The 25,527-nt window shown below is 45.9% G+C and overlaps 1 protein-coding gene across 7 annotated transcripts in view; it reads left to right on the top strand.

Annotated features, from left to right (window-relative positions):
- The window catches only part of LOC110507210 (glutamate receptor 4), a 165,753-nt gene that overhangs the window by 3,285 nt on the left and 136,941 nt on the right, over positions 1-25,527 (top strand). For all 7 annotated transcript variants that reach the window (XM_036965801.2, XM_036965799.2, XM_036965798.2 and 4 more), the window contains exon 2: positions 1,985-2,143. In XM_036965801.2, the coding sequence (XP_036821696.2) occupies positions 1,985-2,143 (159 nt within the window). The remainder of the gene's footprint in view (positions 1-1,984; positions 2,144-25,527) is intronic.

Raw genomic sequence — 25,527 nt, 5'->3', positions numbered from 1 at the left:
ACGTACACCTGGCGACCGAAGTCAGCATGCATGCGCCCGGCCGCCACAGGGAGTCGCTAGAACGCGATGGGACAAGGACATCCCAGCCGGCAAAACCCTCCCTTAGCCCTGACGATGCTGGACCAATTGTGTACTGCCTCATGAGTGTCCCGGGTAGGGCAGGCTGCAACACAGCCCGTGATTGAACCCGGATCTGTAGTGACGCCTCTAGCAATGTGATGCAGTGCCTTAGACCACTGCGCCATTCGAGAGGCTCTTCATCATCTTACCCTTCCTCTATCGCTTTCCCTCCCAGCCACTCTTCCTCTCTCCATCTGTCATTTCACTTTACCCTTCCTCTCCCTCTAACACTCACTGTTCCCGCCACTCTTCCTCTCTCCATCTGTCACTTTACCCTTCCTCTCCCTCTATCTCTCACCCTCACGCCACTCTTCATCTGTCACCTTACCCTTCTTCTCCTCTATCTCTCACCCTCACACCACTCTTCCTCTCTTCATTTGTCACCTTATCCTTCCTCTCCCTCTATCTCTCACCCTCACGCCACTCTTCGTCTCTTCATCTGTCACCTTATCCTTCTTCTCCTCTATCTCTCACCCTCACGCCACTCTTCCTCTCTTCATCTGTCACCTTATCCTTCCTCTCCCTGTATCTCTCACCCTCACGCCACTCTTCGTCTCTTCATCTGTCACCTTATCCTTCTTCTCCTCTATCTCTCACCCTCGCGCCACTCTTCCTCTCTTCATCTGTCACCTTATCCTTCCTCTCCCTGTATCTCTCACCCTCACGCCACTCTTCCTCTCTTCATCTGTCACCATACCCTTCATCTCCTCTATCTCTCACCTTCACGCCACTCTTCCTCTCTTCATCTGTCACCTTATCCTTCCTCTCCCTGTATCTCTCACCCTCACGCCACTCTTCGTCTCTTCATCTGTCACCTTACCCTTCTTCTCCTCTATCTCTCACCCTCACGCCACTCTTCCTCTCTTCATCTGTCACCTTATCCTTCCTCTCCCTCTATCTCTCACCCTCACGCCACTCTTCGTCTCTTCATCTGTCACCTTATCCTTCTTCTCCTCTATCTCTCACCCTCACGCCACTCTTCCTCTCTTCATCTGTCACCTTATCCTTCCTCTCCCTGTATCTCTCACCCTCACGCCACTCTTCCTCTCTTCATCTGTCACCTTACCCTTCTTCTCCTCTATCTCTCACCCTCACGCCACTCTTCCTCTCTTCATCTGTCACCTTATCCTTCCTCTCCCTGTATCTCTCACCCTCACGCCACTCTTCGTCTCTTCATCTGTCACCTTACCCTTCTTCTCCTCTATCTCTCACCCTCACGCCACTCTTCCTCTCTTCATCTGTCACCTTACCCTTCTTCTCCTCTATCTCTCACCCTCACGCCACTCTTCGTCTCTTCATCTGTCACCTTACCCTTCTTCTCCTCTATCTCTCACCCTCACGCCACTCTTCCTCTCTTCATCTGTCACCTTATCCTTCCTCTCCCTCTATCTCTCACCCTCACGCCACTCTTCCTCTCTTCATCTGTCACCTTATCCTTCCTCTCCCTCTACCTCTCACCCTCACGCCACTCTTCCTCTCTTCATCTGTCACTTTAACCTTCCTCTCCTTACCCTCTGTCATACTCTGGTCTTTTTGATGTCTCTCTGCCATCTTTCTCTGTCTCTCTCTCTGTCTTAATCTCACACTTTCTTGCTACCCCTCTCTCTCCTCTGTCCTACTCTCTCCCTATGTCTCTCTCTCTCCCCCTCTATCCCCCTATTTTTCAGAATCCCCCACGGGTGCACGTCTTTGTTCTTGCCCTAGCACTAGAAAGCTTGATGATGAGTTGGCTATTTGAATCAGCTGTGTAGTGCTATGTCAAAAACCAAAATGTGCACCCAGCGGGGGCCCCAGGACCGAGTTTGGGAAACCCTGTGCCAATGAAGCACAGTTCAAAACCAACTGTCTTTCTTCTCATCTATAGGTGGTCTATTCATCAGGAACACAGATCAGGAGTACACAGCATTTCGACTGGCTATCTTCCTGCACAACACCAGCCCCAATGCCACGGAGGCTCCATTCAACCTTGTACCCCATGTCGACAACATTGAGACAGCTAACAGCTTCGCCGTCACAAATGCCTGTGAGTACACCCAGATAAGAGTTTGTGTGTGTGTGTGTGATGAGGGAGGTCTATGTGATGTCATCAACGTCTAGATCCCTCAGGAAGTACATCTGCACTGGGAACATAATGGAGTCTCCAAGGATCTCCTCTTGGTAAATGGAACTGAATGGAATTATTCAGTTCTATTGTTCCATGTGGACTTCCTTGTCTTTCTTATGAGATAATCTCTATCTCAACCTTCTTTAAATCATCCCCAGAGTTGTGTGTCATATTGAGGCCCAATAAAAATGTTTTCTACGGTTAAGCCAGGCTAATTTCCATCATGTTGAATTTGGCCCAAGGACTAAAGCTCTGTGATTAATTTGGCAAATTGAAGCAAGAGTAACAGCGGGAAATGAAAGACAATAGCATTTACTGGCTTGGAATAGATTATCGAAAAAAGCAATGGGAGAAGGAAATTAAGTGTGGTTGTGTGTTTGTTGTGCTTTGAGTAAGGATGAAGCTGTTGACTTATCGAGACCAAATTTGTCAAAATCATCCTCAACTACCCTCTCTCGCTAGCTGCTACTGCTACTGCTGAGGGCAGCTTTGTTATTTCTATATGAAGAACTGTTGGTGACTTCCCTCTGACTGTAGAAGGCTGTGACTGGGCCAGCCTGACCACTGAAAATAGACTTTGATTTTAGACGTTTGAAAAGGTCCTGAGAACGTGGATATATGCCTTCCTCTGCGCTCACAAAACAAAAACCTAAATATTGTCCAGCACTGGGCACAACCTGGTGATGCTCAGAGATGGAGCATGCTGCTTAGACCACCGTGCCGCCACAGTTCACTATGGTCTGTCTGTCTGTCTGTCTGTCTGTCTGTCTGTCTGTCTGTCTGTCTGTCTGTCTGTCTGTCTGTCTGTCTGTCTCTGTCTCTGTCTCTGTCTCTGTGTCTGAAATGTTGCAACTGTTAATTACTGTACGCAGAACAATGTCCATTACAGGCTACAACACTTTCAATGCAAGAAGGTATTGGTGTTAGCTTCAGATGTACGCTAGCAAGGAAAGTTAGCCAACAAAGCTTCCGGCTTTGTTGGCTAACTTTCCTTGCTAGCGTACATCTGAAGCTAACACCAATTTACTACCCTAGTCCTTTTTTGTTCCAAACAAATTGCTCACCAAACTATATCATTTTATTTTTATTGCACAAAACACCAGTATGCATACAGGAAGTATACAAACAAGCAAACAAACAAACAAACAAGAACAACATGTAAGGCTGTAACGTGACAAAATGTGGAAAAAGTAAAGGCGTCTGAATACTTTCTGAATCCACTATATATGCTATATGCTAAAAACAATGTACAGATGATAAAAAACAGACCTTAAAATACACGCATGTATTGACTGTTTTTATAGTTTTCTTATTTGAAGAATGTAGAATGATCTTAATGTACTGCTCGAACTGCTGAACCAGGAAGAGTGGTTATTTATTAGGGATTTTTACATGTATTTATATTACATTTTGCAATGACATTTCAGAGGTTACATTGTTTTTCTTTATTCTTATTGCAGTTTAAAGAAACTCAGCAGCACATTCTCCCATTCTCCCTCTGTCTCAGAGGCCATCTATCAATACAATTATTCAGAGCAATATTAAAATCCCCTTCAAGTAAAGCATTAGGGAACTTGGTTAGCCAATGGAAAACATGCGTTTCCAAAGATTCAAGTAAGTCATCATTTTCAAGTTTGGATTTGAACCCATAAATGTTGGTAGTAATAATGAGGATGTTGTTGTAGTTGATAACAGGACAAGAAAAGTGACAAGAAGGGTCACAATCTGAGTGCAAAATACTTCCACTGAACTGATTCCTTAGAGTGATGACTCCAACGGAACGATTAGAACCATGAGAGAGCATTAAGTCATTTCCACACTGTGATCTCCAGACATCAGTAGAAAAAAATGGTTTAAAGCTGTTTAGCAAATATAATAAGGCTTGGTGCTCCACATTCTATCTAGCATTGAGTCAGTCACGTCTCTCCTGTCTCTCTCCCGGTGTGTGAATGACGTCATTATGTCTTAAAGAGGTCTTATAAAAGATGAGATTGCTTCTTCTATGCAAATGTCCCAAATGGAAAGGAAACAGATTTGTCAGCTGTAGTCCCATGAAATCAGCCCACAACTACAACTCAATGCATTCACACACTCATATTGAATATACATTCACCTGTACTGTGAATGGACCTAGGCTACATCTTCATTTACCCAGTTTATCAATAGAGATGAAAAATTCTAATAAATGATTACCTTTATGTTGTTTTGTTGCTAGATTGGTAAGAACTGGTTCAAAAAGAAGAAACGTGGCTGTCTCTGAAATATTGACGTCAAACATGTCAAATGCAATGAAACTGAAGTCAAAAGATCAGTCTAGTTTAATATAGTTTTTCTATCGTGATGGTTTCGAGTAGCGTGATACCAAACCTGGTATCGGCATTGAAGTAAAAATGCTGGTATAGTGACAACAATATTACAGACCGGCTGTCATACTATGTGTTGTCCTGGGCTGGGTATTGGCTTGGCTGTGGTGTGTGTGTTGTCCTGGGCTGGGCTGGGCATTGGCTTGGCTGTGGTGTGTGTGTTGTCCTGGGCTGGGCCTTGGCTTGGCTGTGGTGTGTGTGTTGTCCTGGGCTGGGCTGGGCATTGGCTTGGCTGTGGTGTGTGTGTTGTCCTGGGCTGGGCCTTGGTTTGGCTGTGGTGTGTGTGTTGTCCTGGGCTGGGCCTTGGCTTGGCTGTGGTGTGTGTGTTGTCCTGGGCTGGGCTGGGCATTGGCTTGGCTGTGGTGTGTGTGTTGTCCTGGGCTGGGCCTTGGCTTGGTTGTGGTGTGTGTGTTGTCCTGTGCTGGGCTGGGCATTGGCTTGGCTGTGGTGTGTGTGCTGTCCTGGACTGGGCATTGGCTTGGCTGTGGTGTGTGTGTTGTCCTGGGCTGGGCATTGGCTTGGCTGTGGTGTGTGTGTTGTCCTGGGCTGGGCATTGGCTTGGCTGTGGTGTGTGTGTTTGGGAGGTTAAAACAGTCCTGCTGCAGATGAAGTGTGTCAGTAGTAACCTGGGCTCTGGGCCTGTTCTTAGTCTTAATGATCCGCTCTGATGAACCTGTGTGTGTATCAAGTGAGGGAGCGTGTGTGTAGCGCAGCAGCGGTGGATTAGTGTCTTATTGTCTGAGCTGGAGAAAGAACCCTGCCGGAGATCCACTGTCTTCTTCCATTACCATTCTCTCTATCTCTCTGTCTGTCTGTCTGTCTGTCTGTCTGTCTGTCTGTCTGTCTGTCTGTCTGTCTGTCTGTCTGTCTCTCTCTCTCTCTCTCTCTCTCTCTCTGTCTCTCTCTCTCTCTCTCTCTCTCTCTCTGTCTGTCTGTCTGTCTATCTCTCTCTCTCTCTCTCTCTCTCTCTCTCTCTCTCTCTCTCTCTCTCTCTCTCTCTCTCTCTCTCTCTCTCTCTGTCTGTGTCTCTCTCTCTCTCTTTATCTCTCTCTCTGTCTGAGGGAGATGTTAGGCAGAAGATGTCTGGAGTTTAAGATAATAAGATTTACTGCCAGTCCACTTTAGATAGGGAGGAGACATTGGTCGATGGCAGAGAAGATGACACGGTCTCTCTCCAGTCACAGTAACAAGGTCTCTCTCCAGTCACAGTAACACGGTCTCTCTCCAGTCACAGTAACAAGGTATCTCTCCAGTCACAGTAACAGGGTATCTCTCAGTCACAGTAACAGGGTATCTCTCCAGTCACAGTAACAGGGTCTCTCTCCAGTCACAGTAACAGGGTATCTCTCCATTCACAGTAACAGGGTCTCTCTCCAGTCACAGTAACAGGGTCTCTCTACAGTCACAGTAACAGGGTCTCTCTCCAGTCACAGTAACAGGGTATCTCTCTAGTCACAGTAACAGGGTATCTCTCCATTCACAGTAACAGGGTCTCTCTCCAGTCAGAAAATCAGGGTATCTCTCTCCAGACAGGGTCTCTCTCCAGTCACAGTAACAGGGTCTCTCTCCAGTCAAAGTAACAGGGTCTCTCTCCAGTCACAGTAACAGGGTCTTTCTCCAGTCACAGTAACAGGGTCTCTCTCTCCAGACAGGGTCTCTCTCCAGTCACAGAAACAGGGTCTTTCTCCAGTCACAGTAACAGGGTCTCTCTCTCCAGACAGGATCTCTCTCCAGTCACAGTAACAGGGTCTCTGTCCAGTCACAGTAACATGTTCTCTCTCTCCAGACAGGGTCTCTCTCCAGTCACAGTAACAGGGTCTCTCTACAGTCACAGTAACAGGGTCTCTCTCCAGTCACAGTAACAGGGTATCTCTCCATTCACAGTTACAGGGTCTCTCTCCAGTCAGAAAATCAGGGTATCTCTCTCCAGACAGGGTCTCTCTCCAGTCACAGTAACAGGGTCTCTCTCCAGTCAAAGTAACAGGGTCTCTCTCCAGTCACAGTAACAGGGTCTTTCTCGAGTCACAGTAACAGGGTCTCTCTCTCCAGACAGGGTCTATCTCCTGTCACAGTAACAGGGTCTCTCTCCAGTCACAGTAACAGGGTCTCTCTCCTGTCACAGTAACAGGGTCTCTCTCCAGTCACAGTAACAGGGTCTCTCTCCAGTCACAGTAACAGGGTCTCTCTCCAGTCACAGTAACAGGGTCTTTCTCCAGTCACAGTAACATGGTCTCTCTCTCCAGACAGGGTCTCTCTCTCCAGACAGGGTCTCTCTCCAGTCACAGTAACAGGGTATCTCTCCATTCACAGTAACAGGGAACAGGGTCTCTCTCCAGGCACAGTAACAGGGTATCTATCCATTCACTGTAACAGGGTCTCTCTCCAGTCACAGTAACAGGGTCTCTCTCCAGTCACAGTAACAGGGTCTTTCTCCAGTCACAGTAACAGGGTCTCTCTACAGTCACAGTAACAGGGTATCTCTCTAGTCACAGTAACAGGGTATCTCTCCATTCACAGTAACAGGGTCTCTCTCCAGTCAGAAAATCAGGGTATCTCTCTCCAGACAGGGTCTCTCTCCAGTCAAAGTAACAGGGTCTCTCTCCAGTCACAGTAACAGGGTCTTTCTCCAGTCACAGTAACAGGGTCTCTCTCTCCAGACAGGGTCTCTCTCTCCAGACAGGGTCTCTCTCCAGTCACAGTAACAGGGTATCTCTCCATTCACAGTAACAGGGTCTCTCTCCAGTCACAGTAACAGGGTCTCTCTCCAGTCACAGTAACAGGGTCTCTCTACAGTCACAGTAACAGGGTCTCTCTCCAGTCACAGTAACAGGGTATCTCTCTAGTCACAGTAACAGGGTCTCTCTCCAGTCACAGTAACAGGGTCTCTCTCCAGTCACAGTAACAGGGTCTCTCTACAGTCACAGTAACAGGGTCTCTCTCCAGTCACAGTAACAGGGTCTTTCTCCAGTCACAGTAACAGGGTCTCTCTCTCCAGACAGGGTCTCTCTCTCCAGACAGGGTCTCTCTCCAGGCACAGTAACAGGGTATCTCTCCATTCACTGTAACAGGGTCTCTCTCCAGTCACAGTAACAGGGTCTCTCTCCAGTCACAGTAACAGGGTCTCTCTACAGTCACAGTAACAGGGTCTCTCTCCAGTCACAGTAACAGGGTATCTCTCTAGTCACAGTAACAGGGTATCTCTCCATTCACAGTAACAGGGTCTCTCTACCTTCAGAAAATCAGGGTATCTCTCTCCAGACAGGGTCTCTCTCCAGTCACAGTAACAGGGTCTCTCTCCAGTCAAAGTAACAGGGTCTCTCTCCAGTCACAGTAACAGGGTCTTTCTCCAGTCACAGTAACAGGGTCTCTCTCTCCAGACAGGGTCTCTCTCCAGTCACAGTAACAGGGTCTTTCTCCAGTCACAGTAACAGGGTCTCTCTCTCCAGACAGGATCTCTCTCCAGTCACAGTAACAGGGTCTCTGTCCAGTCACAGTAACATGTTCTCTCTCTCCAGACAGGGTCTCTCTCCAGTCACAGTAACAGGGTCTCTCTACAGTCACAGTAACAGGGTCTCTCTCCAGTCACAGTAACAGGGTATCTCTCCATTCACAGTAACAGGGTCTCTCTCCAGTCAGAAAATCAGGGTATCTCTCTCCAGACAGGGTCTCTCTCCAGTCACAGTAACAGGGTCTCTCTCCAGTCAAAGTAACAGGGTCTCTCTCCAGTCACAGTAACAGGGTCTTTCTCGAGTCACAGTAACAGGGTCTCTCTCTCCAGACAGGGTCTATCTCCTGTCACAGTAACAGGGTCTCTCTCCAGTCACAGTAACAGGGTATCTCTCCAGTCACAGTAACAGGGTCTCTCTCCAGTCACAGTAACAGGGTCTTTCTCCAGTCACAGTAACATGGTCTCTCTCTCCAGACAGGGTCTCTCTCTCCAGACAGGGTCTCTCTCCAGTCACAGTAACAGGGTATCTCTCCATTCACAGTAACAGGGAACAGGGTCTCTCTCCAGGCACAGTAACAGGGTATCTATCCATTCACTGTAACAGGGTCTCTCTCCAGTCACAGTAACAGGGTCTCTCTCCAGTCACAGTAACAGGGTCTTTCTCCAGTCACAGTAACAGGGTCTCTCTACAGTCACAGTAACAGGGTATCTCTCTAGTCACAGTAACAGGGTATCTCTCCATTCACAGTAACAGGGTCTCTCTCCAGTCAGAAAATCAGGGTATCTCTCTCCAGACAGGGTCTCTCTCCAGTCACAGTAACAGGGTCTCTCTCCAGTCAAAGTAACAGGGTCTCTCTCCAGTCACAGTAACAGGGTCTTTCTCCACTCACAGTAACAGGGTCTCTCTCTCCAGACAGGGTCTCTCTCCAGTCACAGTAACAGGGTCTTTCTCCAGTCACAGTAACAGGGTCTCTCTCTCCAGACAGGATCTCTCTCCAGTCACAGTAACAGGGTCTCTGTCCAGTCACAGTAACATGTTCTCTCTCTCCAGACAGGGTCTCTCTCCAGTCACAGTAACAGGGTCTCTCTACAGTCACAGTAACAGGGTCTCTCTCCAGTCACAGTAACAGGGTATCTCTCCATTCACAGTAACAGGGTCTCTCTCCAGTCAGAAAATCAGGGTATCTCTCTCCAGACAGGGTCTCTCTCCAGTCACAGTAACAGGGTCTCTCTCCAGTCAAAGTAACAGGGTCTCTCTCCAGTCACAGTAACAGGGTCTTTCTCGAGTCACAGTAACAGGGTCTCTCTCCAGTCACAGTAACAGGGTCTTTCTCCAGTCACAGTAACAGGGTCTCTCTCTCCAGACAGGGTCTCTCTCTCCAGACAGGGTCTCTCTCCAGTCACAGTAACAGGGTATCTCTCCATTCACAGTAACAGGGAACAGGGTCTCTCTCCAGGCACAGTAACAGGGTATCTCTCCATTCACTGTAACAGGGTCTCTCTCCAGTCACAGTAACAGGGTCTCTCTCCAGTCACAGTAACAGGGTCTTTCTCCAGTCACAGTAACAGGGTCTCTCTCCAGTCACAGTAACAGGGTCTCTCTACAGTCACAGTAACAGGGTATCTCTCTAGTCACAGTAACAGGGTATCTCTCCATTCACAGTAACAGGGTCTCTCTCCAGTCAGAAAATCAGGGTATCTCTCTCCAGACAGGGTCTCTCTCCAGTCACAGCAACAGGGTCTCTCTCCAGTCAAAGTAACAGGGTCTCTCTCCAGTCACAGTAACAGGGTCTTTCTCCAGTCACAGTAACAGGGTATCTCTCTCCAGACAGGGTCTCTCTCCTGTCACAGTAACAGGGTCTCTCTCCAGTCACAGTAACAGGGTCTCTCTCTCCAGACAGGGTCTATCTCCAGTCATAGTAACAGGGTCTCTCTCCAGTCACAGTAACAGGGTCTCTCTCCATTCACAGTAACAGGGTCTTTCTCCAGTCACAGTAACAGAGTATCTCTCTCCAGACAGGGTCTCTCTCTCCAGACAGGGTCTCTCTCCAGTCACAGTAACAGGGTATCTCTCCATTCACAGTAACAGGGTCTCTCTCCAGTCACAGTAACAGGGTATCTCTCCATTCACTGTAACAGGGTCTCTCTCCAGTCACAGTGACAGGGTCTCTCTCCAGTCACAGTAACAGGGTCTTTCTCCAGTCACAGTAACAGGGTCTCTCTCCAGTCACAGTAACAGGGTCTCTCTCCAGTCACAGTAACAGTGTCTCTCTCCAGTCACACTAACAGGGTTTCCCCAGTCGTTCCCTCTGTGCGCCTCATGTCTCATGTTGATGGATGGTAGACGCACACATACACACACAGACACACACATGCATACATGCACACATACACACAGATACACACATGCACACACACCCATATACACACACACGTTTGTTTTACTATCCTTGTGGGGACAAATCCTAAACCTAACCTTAACTCCTAACCTTAAGCCTAACCCCTAACTTCTGAGGACTTCTGGTCCCCACAAGGATAGTAAAATCAAACACACACATTCAGGGCTCATCAGGGGAGGAATGTTTGGCAAATGAAACTGCTCTGTGAATGTATCCGTCTGCTCCGACAGTTTTCTCTCTTTTTCCTGAGGCAGGGAATAACAAGCGGAACAATTTCATCTCTCTCTCCCTCTTCATCTCTCTCTTTCCCTCTTTTCCTCTCTCTCTCTCTCTTTCCCTCTTTCCCAATCTCTCTCTCTCTCTCTCTCTCTCTCTCTCTCTCTCCTGCTCCATCTCTCTCTTTCCCTCTATTCCTCTCTCTCTCTCTTTCCCTCTTTTCCTCTCTCGCTCTCTCTCTCTTTCCCTCTTTCCCTCTCTCTCTCTCTCTCTCTCTCTCTCTCTCTTTCCCAATCTCTCTCTGCGTATTTTATCTTCTTCCTCCTCTTAACAGGTGTGGTAAATCAATCTCTAAATTAATCTCCTGCTCTTGTGAGATGTTCAGAATGAAAATGATAATCGTCTGACCTTGAGTAGTCTGAAAAGACCATTAACTACATTACTCGGAGACCTGAAAAGACCATTAACTACATTACTCAGAGACCTGAAATGACCATTAACTACATTACTCAGAGACCTGAAAAGACCATTAACTACATTACTCAGAGACCTGAAAAGACCATTAACTACATTACTCAGAGACCTGAAAAGACCATTAACTACATTACTCAGAGACCTGAAAAGACCATTAACTACATCACTCAGAGACCTGAAAAGACCATTAACTACATTACTCAGAGACCTGAAAATACAATTAACTACATCACTCTTTCATCCAGGAACAACAGATCTCTGGGTCACATGTGTTCATGTTCACTTTATTCAGTGTGTGTGTGTGTGTGTGTGTGTGTGTGTGTGTGTGTGTGTGTGAATCTATCAGTCAGTAAAATTATTCTTAATTTGGCTCCAGTAGATTATAGAGAATAATAATGTATTAGCATGATGAAGAACTGCACTGAGCTACTTACTTTGTGTGTGTGTGTGTGTGTGTGTGTGTGTGTGTGTGTGTGTGTGTGTGTGTGTGTGTGTGCGTGCGCTGGTGCGTGTGTGTGTGTGTGAGATGACATCATGATTATGAGCCCCCATAGGCCGGCGCACAATTGGCCCGGCGTCGTACGGGTTAGGGTAGTCCGTCATTGTAAATACGAATGTGTTCTTAACTGACTTGCCAAGTTAAATAAAGGTTAAATACAATTAAATAAAAATGATGGCGACAACAATGACAAGGATATATTGACAGTGATGATGATGATGATGATGAAGAGGATGATGATAATGGTGGCTCATAGGTCTAGAGACCGTTTGTTTATACTTGCTGTTTATGCTTTTAATTAATTAACGGATGTTACATTTCACTCACATACAGTAGACCTTTTGTGAAGGCATGGATGGCAGGATTGTTTTGATGATGTAATCATGGAGAAAATTTATCTGTCTTGCCCCGTCCATACAGGGAAACCAAATCAAATCAAATGTTATTTTCACCCGCACCACATAAAACAGGACTTGACTTTACCAAGAAATGCCTACTTCTGAGCCCTTTCCCAACAATGCAGAATTAAAAATAAAAATAAAAAAGGAAATAGTAGCAATAACAATAATGAGACTATATACAAGGAGAACAGTCAATGTGCAGCGGTACGAGGTAGTACTGAGACTATATACAAGGAGAACCGGTACTGAGTCAATGTGCAAGAGTACAAGGTACAGTAGTGGAGGCAATTGAGGTAATATGTACATGTAAAAGTGACTAGGCAATCAGAATACATACTAAACAGGGTAGCAGCAGCAACCTACTCCAAGATCGCATAGCAGTTCAGACGTCTTTTGTCCTCGTCTTGTCGTGTCCTGTATATATATATATATTTACAACTTTTTACACATACATTTTATTTTTATTTTCCATCAACTCATCTTCAAAACACTCTCCTGCAACCCGTCTCACCAATTTATATTTATAAAAAAGTATTATTTACCTCAGATCTGTAATCCTCCAAGAAGCTAGCCAGAAACTCCAAGAAGCTAGCCAGAAACTAGCCAGAAGCTAGCCAGGAGCTAGCCCAGAAGCTAATCCAGAAGCTAATCAGAAGCTAGTTAGCTTCTTTACTGGCAAATCGTTAGTATTCAGCTAACCACGGTTTGTAGTCATCAGCTATCCTTTTAGCTCAAAAATCTATCGAAAATCTATCGCCAGTTTTGTACGGCGCAGCGCGGCTCGGAACGGAACATACCGGACCAATTTTTCTCTCCATGTCCCTGGATTTCATCTGCTCTCTGGACATTCATACCTGGATCTCACAGCTAGCTAGCTGCTATCCGTGTGACAATCGGCTTTCGTCGATTCCGGAGCAAACATCAATTATTCCAGTGCTAGCCAGCTCCGTCAATCACTCCTGAGTTCCATCATTCACTCCTGGGCTGCAGTCACCTATCCGGACCCGTTTTACTGCCTACGCGGAGCCCCACCGGGCCTTCACAACTGGACTGCCGACGTTATCTACCTGAAGGAGATCCGGCTGGCTCCTCCATCGCGACGTTACCTGAACGCCCATCTGCGGCCCGCTAACCGTTAGCTGTCTTACCGGCTGCTATCTGAATAGACAATCGGACAATTTATTTATTTTTATTATTATTATGTTTTCTTCTCGGGCCTCTATAACTATATCTATTGTTCTTATTTTTGTTGTTGTTGTGTGATTTGGATTAATCCCCTCTACCACACGGAACCCCACTAATCTACTGACCGAATGCAAGAGGTTGGCTAACAACATACCTCCATCCTATGCTAGCTTGCTACCGATGGCCTGGCTAGGTGTCTAAATCGCCGTGACCCTCAACCAACCTCTCCACTCATTGGACCCTTTTGATCACTCGACTAAGCATGCCTCTCCTTAATGTCAATATGTCTTGTCTATTGCTGTTCTGGTTAGTGTTTATTGGCTTATTTCACTGTAGAGCCTCTAGTCCTGCTCACTATACCTTATCCAACCTATTAGTTCCACCACCCACACATGCAATGACATCTCCTGGTTTCAATGATGTTTCTAGAGACAATATCTCTCTCTTCATCACTCAATACCTAGGTTTACCTCCACTGTATTCACATCCTACCTTACCTTTGTCTGTACATTATACCTTGATGCTATTTTATCGCCCCCAGAAACCTCCTTTTACTCTCTGTTCCAGACGTTCTAGACGACCAATTCTTATTGCTTTTAGCCGCACCCTTATTCTACTCCTCCTATGTTCCTCTGGCGATGTAGAGGTGAATCCAGGCCCTGCAGTGCCTAGCTCCACTCCTATTCCCCAGGCGCTCTCTTTTGACAACTTCTGTAATCGTAATAGTCTTGGTTTCATGCATGTTAACATTAGAAGCCTCCTCCCTAAGTTTGTTCTATTCACTGCTTTAGCACACTCTGCCAACCCGGATGTTCTAGCTGTGTCTGAATCCTGGCTTAGGAAGACCACCAAAAATTCAGACATTTTAATTCCAAACTACAACATTTTCAGACAAGATAGAACTGCCAAAGGGGGCGGTGTTGCAATCTACTGCAAAGATAGCCTGCAGAGTTCTGTCCTACTATCCAGGTCTGTACCTAAACAATTTGAACTTCTACTTTTAAAAATCCACCTCTCTAAAAACAAGTCTCTCACCGTTGCCGCCTGCTATAGACCACCCTCTGCCCCCAGCTGTGCTCTGGACACCATATGTGAACTGATTGCACCCCATCTATCTTCAGAGCTCGTGCTGCTAGGCGACCTAAACTGGAACATGCTTAACACCCCAGCCATCCTACAATCTAAACTTGATGCCCTCAATCTCACACAAATTATCAATGAACCTACCAGGTTCCTCCCCAAAGCCTTAAACACGGGCACCCTCATAGATATCATCCTAACCAACTTCCCCTCTAAATACACCTCTGCTGTCTTCAACCAAGATCTCAGCGATCACTGCCTCATTGCCTGCATCCGTAATGGGTCAGCGGTCAAACGACCTCCTCTCATCACTGTAAAACGCTCCCTGAAACACTTCAGCGAGCAGGCCTTTTTAATCGACCTGGCCGGGGTATCCTGGAAGGATATTGACCTCATCCCGTCAGTAGAGGATGCCTGGATATTTTTTTTAAATGCCTTCCTAACCATCTTAAATAAACATGCCCCATTCAAGAAATGTAGAACCAGGAACAGATATAGCCCTTGGTTCTCCCCAGACCTGACTGCCCTTGACCAACACAAAAACATCCTATGGCGTTCTGCATTAGCATCGAACAGCCCCCGTGATATGCAGCTGTTCAGGGAAGCTAGAAACCATTATACACAGGCAGTTAGAAAAGCCAAGGCTAGCTTTTTCAAGCAGAAATTTGCTTCTTGCAACACTAACTCAAAAAAGTTCTGGGACACTGTAAAGTCCATGGAGAATAAGAACACCTCATCCCAGCTGCCCACTGCACTGAAGATAGGAAACACTGTCACCACTGATAAATCCACCATAATTGAAAATTTCAATAAGCATTTTTCTACTGCTGGCCATGCTTTCCACCTGGCTACTCCTACCCCTGTCAACAGCACTGCACCCCCAACAGCAACTCGCCCAAGCCTTCCCCATTTCTCCTTCTCCCAAATCCATTCAGCTGATGTTCTGAAAGAGCTGCAAAATCTGGACCCCTACAAATCAGCCGGGCTAGACAATCTGGACCCTTTCTTTCTAAAATGATCTGCCGAAATTGTTGCCACCCCTATTACTAGCCTGTTCAACCTCTCTTTCGCGTCGTCTGAGATTCCCAAAGATTGGAAAGCAGCTGCGGTCATCCCCCTCTTCAAAGGGGGGGACACTCTTGACCCAAACTGCTACAGACCTATATCTATCCTACCATGCCTTTCTAAGGTCTTCGAAAGCCAAGTCAACAAACAGATTACCGACCATTTCGAATCTCACCATACCTTCTCTGCTATGCAATCTGGTTTCAGAGCTGGTCATGGGTGCACCTCAGCCACGCTCAAGGTCCTAAACGATATCTTAACCGCCATCGATAAGAAACATTACTGTGCAGCCGTATTCATTGATCTGGCCAAGGCTTTCGACTCTGTCAATCACCACATCCTCATCGGCAGACTCAACAGCCTTGGTTTCTCAAATGATTGCCTCGCCTGGTTCACCAACTACTTCTCTGATAGAGTTCAGTGTGTCAAATCGGAGGGTCTGTTGTCCGGACCTCTGGCAGTCTCTATGGGGGTGCCACAGGGCTCAATTCTTGGACCGACTCTCTTCTCTGTATACATCAATGAGGTCGCTCTTGCTGCTGGTGAGTCTCTGATCCACCTCTATGCAGACGACACCATTCTGTATACTTCCGGCCCTTCTTTGGACACTGTGTTAACAACCCTCCAGGCAAGCTTCAATGCCATACAACTCTCCTTCCGTGGCCTCCAATTGCTCTTAAATACAAGTAAAACTAAATGCATGCTCTTCAACCGATCGCTACCTGCACCTACCGGCCTGTCCAACATCACTACTCTGGACGGCTCTGACTTAGAATACGTGGACAACTACAAATACTTAGGCGTCTGGTTAGACTGTAAACTCTCCTTCCAGACCCATATCAAACATCTCCAATCCAAAGTTAAATCTAGAATTGGCTTCCTATTTCGCAACAAAGCATCCTTCACTCATGCTGCCAAACATACCCTTGTAAAACTGACCATCCTACCAATCCTCGACTTTGGCGATGTCATTTACAAAATAGCCTCCAATACCCTACTCAACAAATTGGATGCAGTCTATCACAGTGCAATCCGTTTTGTCACCAAAGCCCCATATACTACCCACCATTGCGACCTGTACGCTCTCGTTGGCTGGCCCACGCTTCATACTCGTCGCCAAACCCACTGGCTCCATGTCATCTACAAGACCCTGCTAGGTAAAGTCCCCCCTTATCTCAGCTCGCTGGTCACCATAGCATCTCCCACCTGTAGCACACGCTCCAGCAGGTATATCTCTCTAGTCACCCCCAAAACCAATTCTTTCTTTGGCCGCCTCTCTTTCCAGTTCTCTGCTGCCAATGACTAGAACGACCTACAAAAATCTCAGAAACTGGAAACACTTATCTCCCTCACTAGCTTTAAGCACCAACTGTCAGAGCAGCTCACAGATTACTGCACCTGTACATAGCCCACCTATAATTTAGCCCAAACAACTACCTCTTTCCCAACTGTATTTAATTAATTGATTTATTTTGCTCCTTTGCACCCCATTATTTTTATTTCTACTTTGCACATTCTTCCATTGCAAAACTACCATTCCAGTGTTTTACTTGCTATATTGTATTTACCTTGCCACCATGGCCTTTTTTGCCTTTACCTCCCTTCTCACCTCATTTGCTCACATTGTATATAGACTTGTTTATACTGTATTATTGACTGTATGTTTGTTTTACTCCATGTGTAACTCTGTGTCGTTGTATCTGTCGAACTGCTTTGCTTTATCTTGGCCAGGTCGCAATTGTAAATGAGAACTTGTTCTCAACTTGCCTACCTGGTTAAATAAAGGTAAAATAAAAAAATATAAATAAATATGTGAAGAGTTTGAAAGAGTGTGAAAGTGTGTCTGTGTGTGTGTCTATATCTATATGTGTTAGACCGTATCGTACATTGTCAACCCTGAAGGTCGCCCCTCACGCCCCTCACACCCCTCCCCAGATAGCTTATGAACAGGTCTCAAGCCATGGCTAAAAACTTTTAGAATGGCAGGAAATGAACTGTAAAACTGCTAAATGTACTCTCAGCCTCATGGCGAAATGTGTACAGTGGCAGGAAATGAGCTGTAAAACTGCTAAATGTACTCTCAGCCTCATGGCGAAATGTGTAGAATGCCAGGAAATGAGCTGTAAAACTGCTAAATGTACTCTCAGCCTCATGGCGAAATGTGTAGAATGCCAGGAAATGAGCTGTAAAACTGCTAAATGTACTCTCAGCCTCATGGCGAAATGTGTAGAATGCCAGGAAATTCGCTTTCAAAATGCAAAATTCTCTCATCTTCATTGCAATATGTGCAGAATAGCAGAATGGCATGAGATTAGTTATAAAATGGCACATTTCTATCTCTTTCCCATGGCAATATATGTAGAATTGCAGGGGGGGGGGGGGTACTAAGCTAACAAATGGAATTGTTTTAAGATGGTCATAGCATTTAGCTATGTGATTTTAAATTTAGGACCCCTTTAGGTATAAAAAAAATACTACTACAGCCCGTAGAAACACATTGAATAACAGGTTTACAAATGGCTAAAAAGACTAGAATATAATAGAATGGGTACAAAACCCATCGCGCACCAACACATACTAGCACTAACATACAATCACACAATCTCCAACAAGGACATGAGGGGAAACAGAGGGTTAAATACACAACATGGAATTGATGGGACTGGGGTTATTGGAGGCCAAAACACACTAGTCTGATGTAGACTGGGGTTATTAGAGGTCAATACCACACACTAGTCTGATGTAGACTGGGGTTATTAGAGGCCAAAACACACTAGTCTGATGTAGACTGGGGTTATTAGAGGCCAAAACACACTAGTCTGATGTAGACTGGGGTTATTAGAGGTCAAAACACACTAGCCTGATGTAGACTGGGGTTATTAGAGGCCAAAACACACTAGTCTGATGTAGACTGGGGTTAGTAGAGGTCAAAACACACACTAGTCTGGGAGTCTAATGGATGATGATTTGTTGGAGTTAGAGAGGGTATAGTGGTTACTGCTTCTATGTAGCTGCTGTTTCACACACAGACACACACACGCACACACACACAATCACACACACGCCCACAAATACAAGTATGATTCCCTGACACCCTGTACTTCATCTCCCAAAATCCCCTCTGTCATGTTCTTCTAGCTTTATGTTTTGGCAAACACACACTTACACACACACATATTTGGCAGATTACTCTCACAAACATCCACTTCTAAAAACCAGAATATGACAGAGACAGACCGCCACCACACTGCCTGATTCCAACTGACACATATAGCCCTTCACTGAACTCAACTGCTCCTTTCTGTGTTTCTGTCATTCAATCTTTTCATTACAGCTCCAATAGAAAGGGAGGAGGATGACAGGGAGAAATGGAGAGTATAGAAAGAGATGAGAGGATAGAGACCCAGTCTTGTTTGTGTCCCTGCCCTGACCTCCTGACAGTCCACAATCCCCAGATAGGAGAGCACTGATATGACACACAGACTCCCTAACTATGCTTGTTGCCTCTTTATTATTCTGCATTTGGTTTGGTAAGAGTGTGTGTGTGTGAGTGTGTGTGTATGTGTGTGTGTATGTGTATGTGTATGTGTATGTGTATGTGTATGTGTGTGTGTGTGTGTATGTGTGTGTGCGTGTGCGAGCGTCAGTTCCTTCTGTATTGCCTGAGAGCGAGAGCTATGCTGTAAACAGAAACTCAGTCTCATTTGTGTTTTTGTCCTTTTATCACTCTGTCATTCAAATACATCATGAAAGAAGGAGAGACATTCGACTCGCTCTGTTTTACCGTTGTGACTAAAAACGGTTGCTTATTCATTAAAAGCCTTGAAACCTTCCTGTCATTCCTGCGCTGCACAATCGCTGTATTTAGGTTTCTTCTTCTCCTCTCTCTGTATATTTCTCTCACTCAATTCAATTCAATTTAAGGGCTCTACTGGCATGGAAACATGTGTTAACAACATTGCCAAAGCAAGTGAAGTAGATAATACACAAATGTGAAATATACAATACACATTTACGGTAAACATTATACTCATAAAAGTTCCAAAATAATAATTATTTGTGGATCTGTGTAATCTGAGGGAAATATGTGTCTCTATTATGGTCATACATTGGGCAGGAGGTTAGGAAATGTAGCTCAGTTTCCACCTCATTTTGTGGGCAGTGTGCACATAGCCTGTCTTCTCTTGAGAGCCAGGTCTGCCTACGGCGGCCTTTCCTAATAGTATGTACATAGTCGAAGTTTCCTTAATTTTGGGTCAGTCACAGTGGTCAGGTATTCTGCCACTGTGTACTCTAGTGCCAAATATTATTCTAGTTTGCTCTGTTTTTTTGTTAATTCTTTACAATGCAATTATCTTTTTGTTTTCTAATGATTTGGTTGGGTCTAATTGTGTTGCTGTCCTGGGGCTCTGTGGGGTCTGTTTGTGTTTGTGAACAGAGCCCCAGAACCAGCTTGCTTAGGGGACTCTTCTCCATGTTCATCTTTCTGAAGGTGATGGCCTGCCTCACTAACAACTCATTCCCTGACTGTACTTTAGCCTATCAGATTTCCTGTATCAACCTGTTGCCTGATCTCCCGGACTACACTACTAGCCTTTTCCCTACCTATACTCTTGCCTTTTTGGACCCCTGTGTATGACCTTCTGCCTGACCCTGGACCCAGCTACCTGCCCCATCCTGGGGTCCTTTACCAATGAACACCTGCTGCGCCCTATGCTTGAAACCAGCTCTCTGTCTCCCATCGTGTTCATTACAGTATTTGTGGTCCTGGCAACTGGATCATTTTTAGAACACCGTTATTTTTTGTCTTACTGAGATTCACTGTCAGGGCCCAGATCTGACAGAATCTGTGAATAAGATCTAGGTGCTGCTGTAGGCCCTCCTTGGTTGGGGACAGAAGCACCAGATCATCAGCAAACAGTAGACAATTAACTTCAGATTCTAATAGGGTGATGCCGGGTGCTGCAGACTGTTCAAGTGCCCTCGCCAATTTGTTGAAGAGGGTGGGGCTTAAGCTGCAACCCTGTCTCACCCCACAGCCCCGTGGCCGTGGGGTGAGACAGCGTGTGTTTTTTGCCAATTTTAACCACACGCATGTTGTTTGTGTACATGGAAATGTACGAGTCTGCTGTTAATGATAATTCAGAGGATTTTCCCAAGGTTGCTGTTGACGTGTATCCCACAGTATTTATTGGGGTCAAATTTGTGTCCACTTTTGTGGATTGGGGGGGATCAGTCCTTGGTTAAGAATATTTGGGAAGATGCCAGAGCTAAGGATGATGTTAAAGAGGTATATATATATATATATTTATTGTGGTATATATATTGTATCATTTCATTTAGGATACCATCAACACCACAGGCTTTTTTGGGTTGAAGGGTTTGTATTTTGTTCTGTAGTTCATTCAATGTAATTGGAGAATCTAATGGGTTCTGGTAGTCTTTAACTTACACTAAGATTTGTAATTGATGATGTACACGTTTTTTTGTTTCTCTCTTTCTCTGACTCTTCATTTCTATAATTCTCTGAGTGTCTGTCTCCTTCCTGTGAACAATAATAACATATGTCCTTATCCTCTCTGCTTTCATGACATACAGATGTGTCTGTGTATAACAGCTCAGTGTGATCACTCTCTCTGGGACCGCAGGGCACAGACCATCTGATGTATGTCTCACCTTTTTATTGCAGTGTGGCAGTACTGCTGTGTGTGTGTGTGTGTGTGTGTGTGTGTGTGTGTGTGTGTGTGTGTGTGTGTGTGTGTGTGTGTGTGTGTGGTGGTGAGCAATGTCTCATGCACAGACTACCTGCTACCTTCGTGATCTTGAACTTGAAAATACCTCAATGTTCATATTCAGCATGCAATAGCACACTCCAATGTGCACTCTAGGAACACCACATACACACCAGACTGAAACACAGACATAGACGATAGTGTCATGAGTAGCCAGTATGTGTGATTAATAGTGTTAGATACTGTGTGTCAATGAAAGGTAGGTAGAGGGGTGGTTAATATTGATGACTGCTGCCACTCAGAGCACCCTATGTCTCACTGAGAGATGAGAGGAGTGACCTTTACACACACACACACACACACACACACACACACACGCACACACACACACACACACACACACACACACACACACACACACACACACAGTCTTCCTCCCTCCACCTCGACCAGTAATGAGATGCTATTAATAGAGCTGATCTTTAGAACTAATTAGCCGTGGGCTAGTGTCTCGCCTGTGTGTCACTGTGTGTCTATGTTTGTGTTTGTCTATGTAAGTGTGTGTGTGTCAATGTACTATATATGCTGGTGTGTGTGTGTGTGTGTGTGTGTGTGTGTGTGTGTGTGTGTGTGTGTGTGTACTATATATGCTGGTGCGTGTGTGTGTGTCTGTGTGTATGTACTATATATACTCGTGTGTGTGTGTGTGTGTGTGTGTGTGCATGTAAGACAGCACTTACTGCGTATGTTAGTGTATTGCACATGTATTGACCTGAATAACAATGGCTACAGTGCTTTTGAAGTGCTACATTCTAATGGCTCTTTCCAGTTCGAGTCGTGTGATAGATTACTAGGTAACCAAAAGGTAATTCATTCATCAGTGCCACAAATAGGATGAGATAGAATTGAAATGGAAAATGTATTATGGAGCCCTAGAGAACAATTTCATTCAAATGAAAAACGTATAATTATACAATTTCAGCTGATCGTTCTGGAGAGTCCAACCACACAAAGACAAACACACACACACACACACACACACACACAGTCGCACAATGGAGATAGCCTAACCTTTCGAATCAAAGGTACCTGTGTGTGTTTGTGTGTGTCTGTCTCTCTGTCTGTGTTTTAGCAGTCGTGTCACGGTTTGCCCACTCACTCTCCTGGTTGTTATTGCTGAGGTAGTGGAATGCGTCACACACACACTATTGATCTGCTCCTTCAGACTGGCACAGTGATGGATGGACACTCTCCTGCTTCTATTTATATCAGCCTCACTGTGTGTGTGTGTGTGTGTGTGTTTGAGTTTGTGTGCGTACATCCGTGCGTGCGTATGTTGTATATTGCTCATGATAAGGGAGGGAGGGAGGGAGGGAGGGAGGGAGGGAGGGAGGGCATATTGGACTGGGAGGAACAATACTACTCTGTCTATGACGTTTCAGCTCCCTTTCTCAAATCAAATCCAATTTTATTTGTCACATGCGCCGAATAAAACAGGTGTTGACCTCACAGTGAAATGCTTTTAACCAACAATGCAGTTTTAAGAAAATACCCCCCCCCCCCAAAAAAAGTAAGAGATAAGAATAACAATTAATTAAAGAGCAGCAGTAAATAACAATACTGTGGTGTGGCTATATACTCTCCCTCTCTCTTCCTGTTTCTCTTCTTCTCTCTCCTTTTTTCAATCGCTCGGCTGAGCATACTGCCCCTAATCCAGGGGTCATGGACGGTCAGAGTACAATGATTCAGTCGAGAAGTTGTGTTTGTGGTTGAGTTATGCTGTTGTCATTCTGAAGGAGTTGTGGTTGAGTTATGCTGTTGTCATTCTGAAGGAGTTGTGTTTGTGGTGGAGTTATACTGTTGTCATTCTGAAGGAGTTTTGGTTGAGTTATACTGTTGTCATTCTAAATGAGTTGTGATTGTGTTTTACTGTTGACATTCTGAAGGAGTTGTGATTGAGTTATACTTAAGCTGTTGTCATTCTAAATGAGTTGTGGTTGTTGAGTTAATCTGTATGTTTAATTTTACCAGGTAAATTGACTGAGAACTCATTCTCATTTACAGCACCAACCTGGGGAATAGTTACAGGGAAGAGGAGATGAATGAGCCAATTGGAAGCTCGGTGGCCATAGGGGGAATGTATCCATGACACTGGAGTTGACACCCCTAAAATAAGTGCAATGGGATCTTTAGTGAACACAGAGAGTCAGGACACCCATTTAACATCACATCCGAAAGACAACAACAATATGCATAGTGCAATGTCCCCAATCACTGCCCTGGGATATTGTGATTGTTTTTTTATTTTACCAGAGGAAAAAGTGCCTCCTACTGGCCCTCCAACACCACTTCCAGCAGCATCTTGTCTCCCGCCCAGGGACTGACCAGGACCAACCCAGCCCAGCGTAGCTTCAGAAGCATGCTGCTGGCTCATATGCTGCTGGCTCTACACTGAAGCCCTGTTGAACATGAGTTAGCCTCAGCTACAGCCATGGATAGTGTAAGGTGTTGCATTATTCCTCCCTTCAATGGAGACTTTCAATTAGATACTTTCTGTACAGATACGGGCAGAAGTAACAGAGCAGCTCTCTGGAGGGATAGAACTGCTCGGACTGTGTGTGTTGAAAACAGCAGTGAGATGTTTGTTTACTGAATTCTCTGGAGTTTTTGGAGATGTGTGCTTATCGGTAAACTATTAGGAGAACTGTTCAATACGGCAGCAGATCAATGACTGATAGAATGCTTTCATATTAGCAGACACATACACACACTCTCTCTTTCTCTGTTGCTCATTCACTTCCTTAGCCTTCACAAAGATTAATAATGCATGATATGAGTGAGTGTGTGTGTGTGGGTGTGTGTGTGCACACTGGAACACGCACACGTGTGGAATAAAGTACTTATAGTAGCACGCTATGCTGTGTGTGTGAGAGGGAGAGAGAGAGAGAGAGACACAGAGAGAGAGAGAGAGAGAGAAACAGAGAGAGCGAGAGAGCTACAGAGAGAGAGAGAGAGAGAGAGACACACATAGAGAGAGAGAGAGAGAGAGAGAGAGAGAGAGAGAGAGAGAGAGAGAGAGAGAGAGAGAGAGAGAGAGAGAGAGAGAAGATGCCTCCCTCTTGGTGTGATGAATGGCTAGCGTTGACTGTGTGTATGTGTGATGAATGACTCTAGCGTGGGTTGTGTGGAGAGGCGGGCCAATAGGGGCTTGGCTGCAGTTAGCAGTGTTTAAAGATGACTGGAGGACAGAGGGTAGCTGTCATATATACAGTTGAAGTTGGAAGTTTACATACACTCAGGATGGAGTCATTAAAACTCGTTTTTTCAACCACTCCAGAAGGTGTGAGTAGAGAAGGAGTGAGTAGAGAAGGAGGGAGTAGAGAGGGAGGGGTAGAGAGGGAGGAGGTAGAGAGGGAGGGAGGGAGTAGAGAGGGAGGGGGGAGAAAAGGAGGGGGTAGAGAGGACGGAGGGAGTAGAGAGGGAGGGAGTAGAGACGGAGGGAGTAGAGAAGGAGGGAGTAGCGAGGGAGGGAGTATAGAGGGAGGGGGTAGAGAGGGAGGGGTAGAGAGGGAGGGAGTAGAGAAGGAGGGAGTAGAGAGGGAGGGAGTAGAAAAGGAGGGAGTAGAGAAGGATGGAGTAGAGAAGGAGTGAGTAGAGAAGGAGGGAGTAGAGAAGGAGGGAGTAGAGAAGGAGGGAGTAGAGAAGGAGGGAGTAGAGAAGGAGGGAGTAGAGAAGGAGGGAGTAGAGAAGGAGGGAGTAGAGAAGGAGGGAGTAGAGAGGGAGGGGGTAGAGAGGGAGGGAGTAGAGAAGGAGGGAGTAGAGAAGGAGGGAGTAGAGAAGGGGGGAGTAGAGAAGGAGGGAGTCGAGAGGGAGGGGGTAAAGAAGGAGGGATTAGAGAAGGAGGGAGTAGAGAAGGAGGGAGTAGAGAAGGAGGGAGTAGAGAGGGAGGGGGTAGAATAGGAGGGAGTAGAGAAGGAGGGAGTAGAGAAGAAGGGAGTAGAGAAGGAGGGGTAGAGAGGGAGGGGGTAGAGAAGGAGTGAGTAGAGAAGGAGGGAGTAGAGAGGGAGGAAGTAGAGAAGGAGGGCGTAGAGAAGGAGGGAGTAGAGAGGGAGGGAGTAGAGAAGGAGGGAGTAGAGAAGGAGGGAGTAGAGAGGGAGGCAGTGAAGAAGGAGGGAGTAGAGAGGGAGGGAGTAGAGGAGGGAGTAGAGAGGGAGGGGGTAGAGAAGGAGGGAGTAGAGAAGGAGTGAGTAGAGACGGAGGGAGTAGAGAGGGAGGGAGTAGAGAAGGAGGGAGTAGAGAAGGAGGGAGTAGAGACGGAGGGGGTAAAGAAGGAGGGAGTAGAGAGGGAGGGAGTAGAGGAGGGAGTAGAGAGGGGGGGGGTAGAGAAGGAGGGAGTAGAGAAGGAGTGAGTAGAGACGGAGGGAGTAGAGAGGGAGGGAGT

The sequence above is a fragment of the Oncorhynchus mykiss genome, chromosome 27, assembly GCF_057628025.1.
Source record: "Oncorhynchus mykiss isolate SJ-2025 chromosome 27, ASM5762802v1, whole genome shotgun sequence".
NCBI classification, from domain to species: domain Eukaryota; kingdom Metazoa; phylum Chordata; class Actinopteri; order Salmoniformes; family Salmonidae; genus Oncorhynchus; species Oncorhynchus mykiss.
This window is presented reverse-complemented; position numbering and strand designations above follow the sequence as displayed.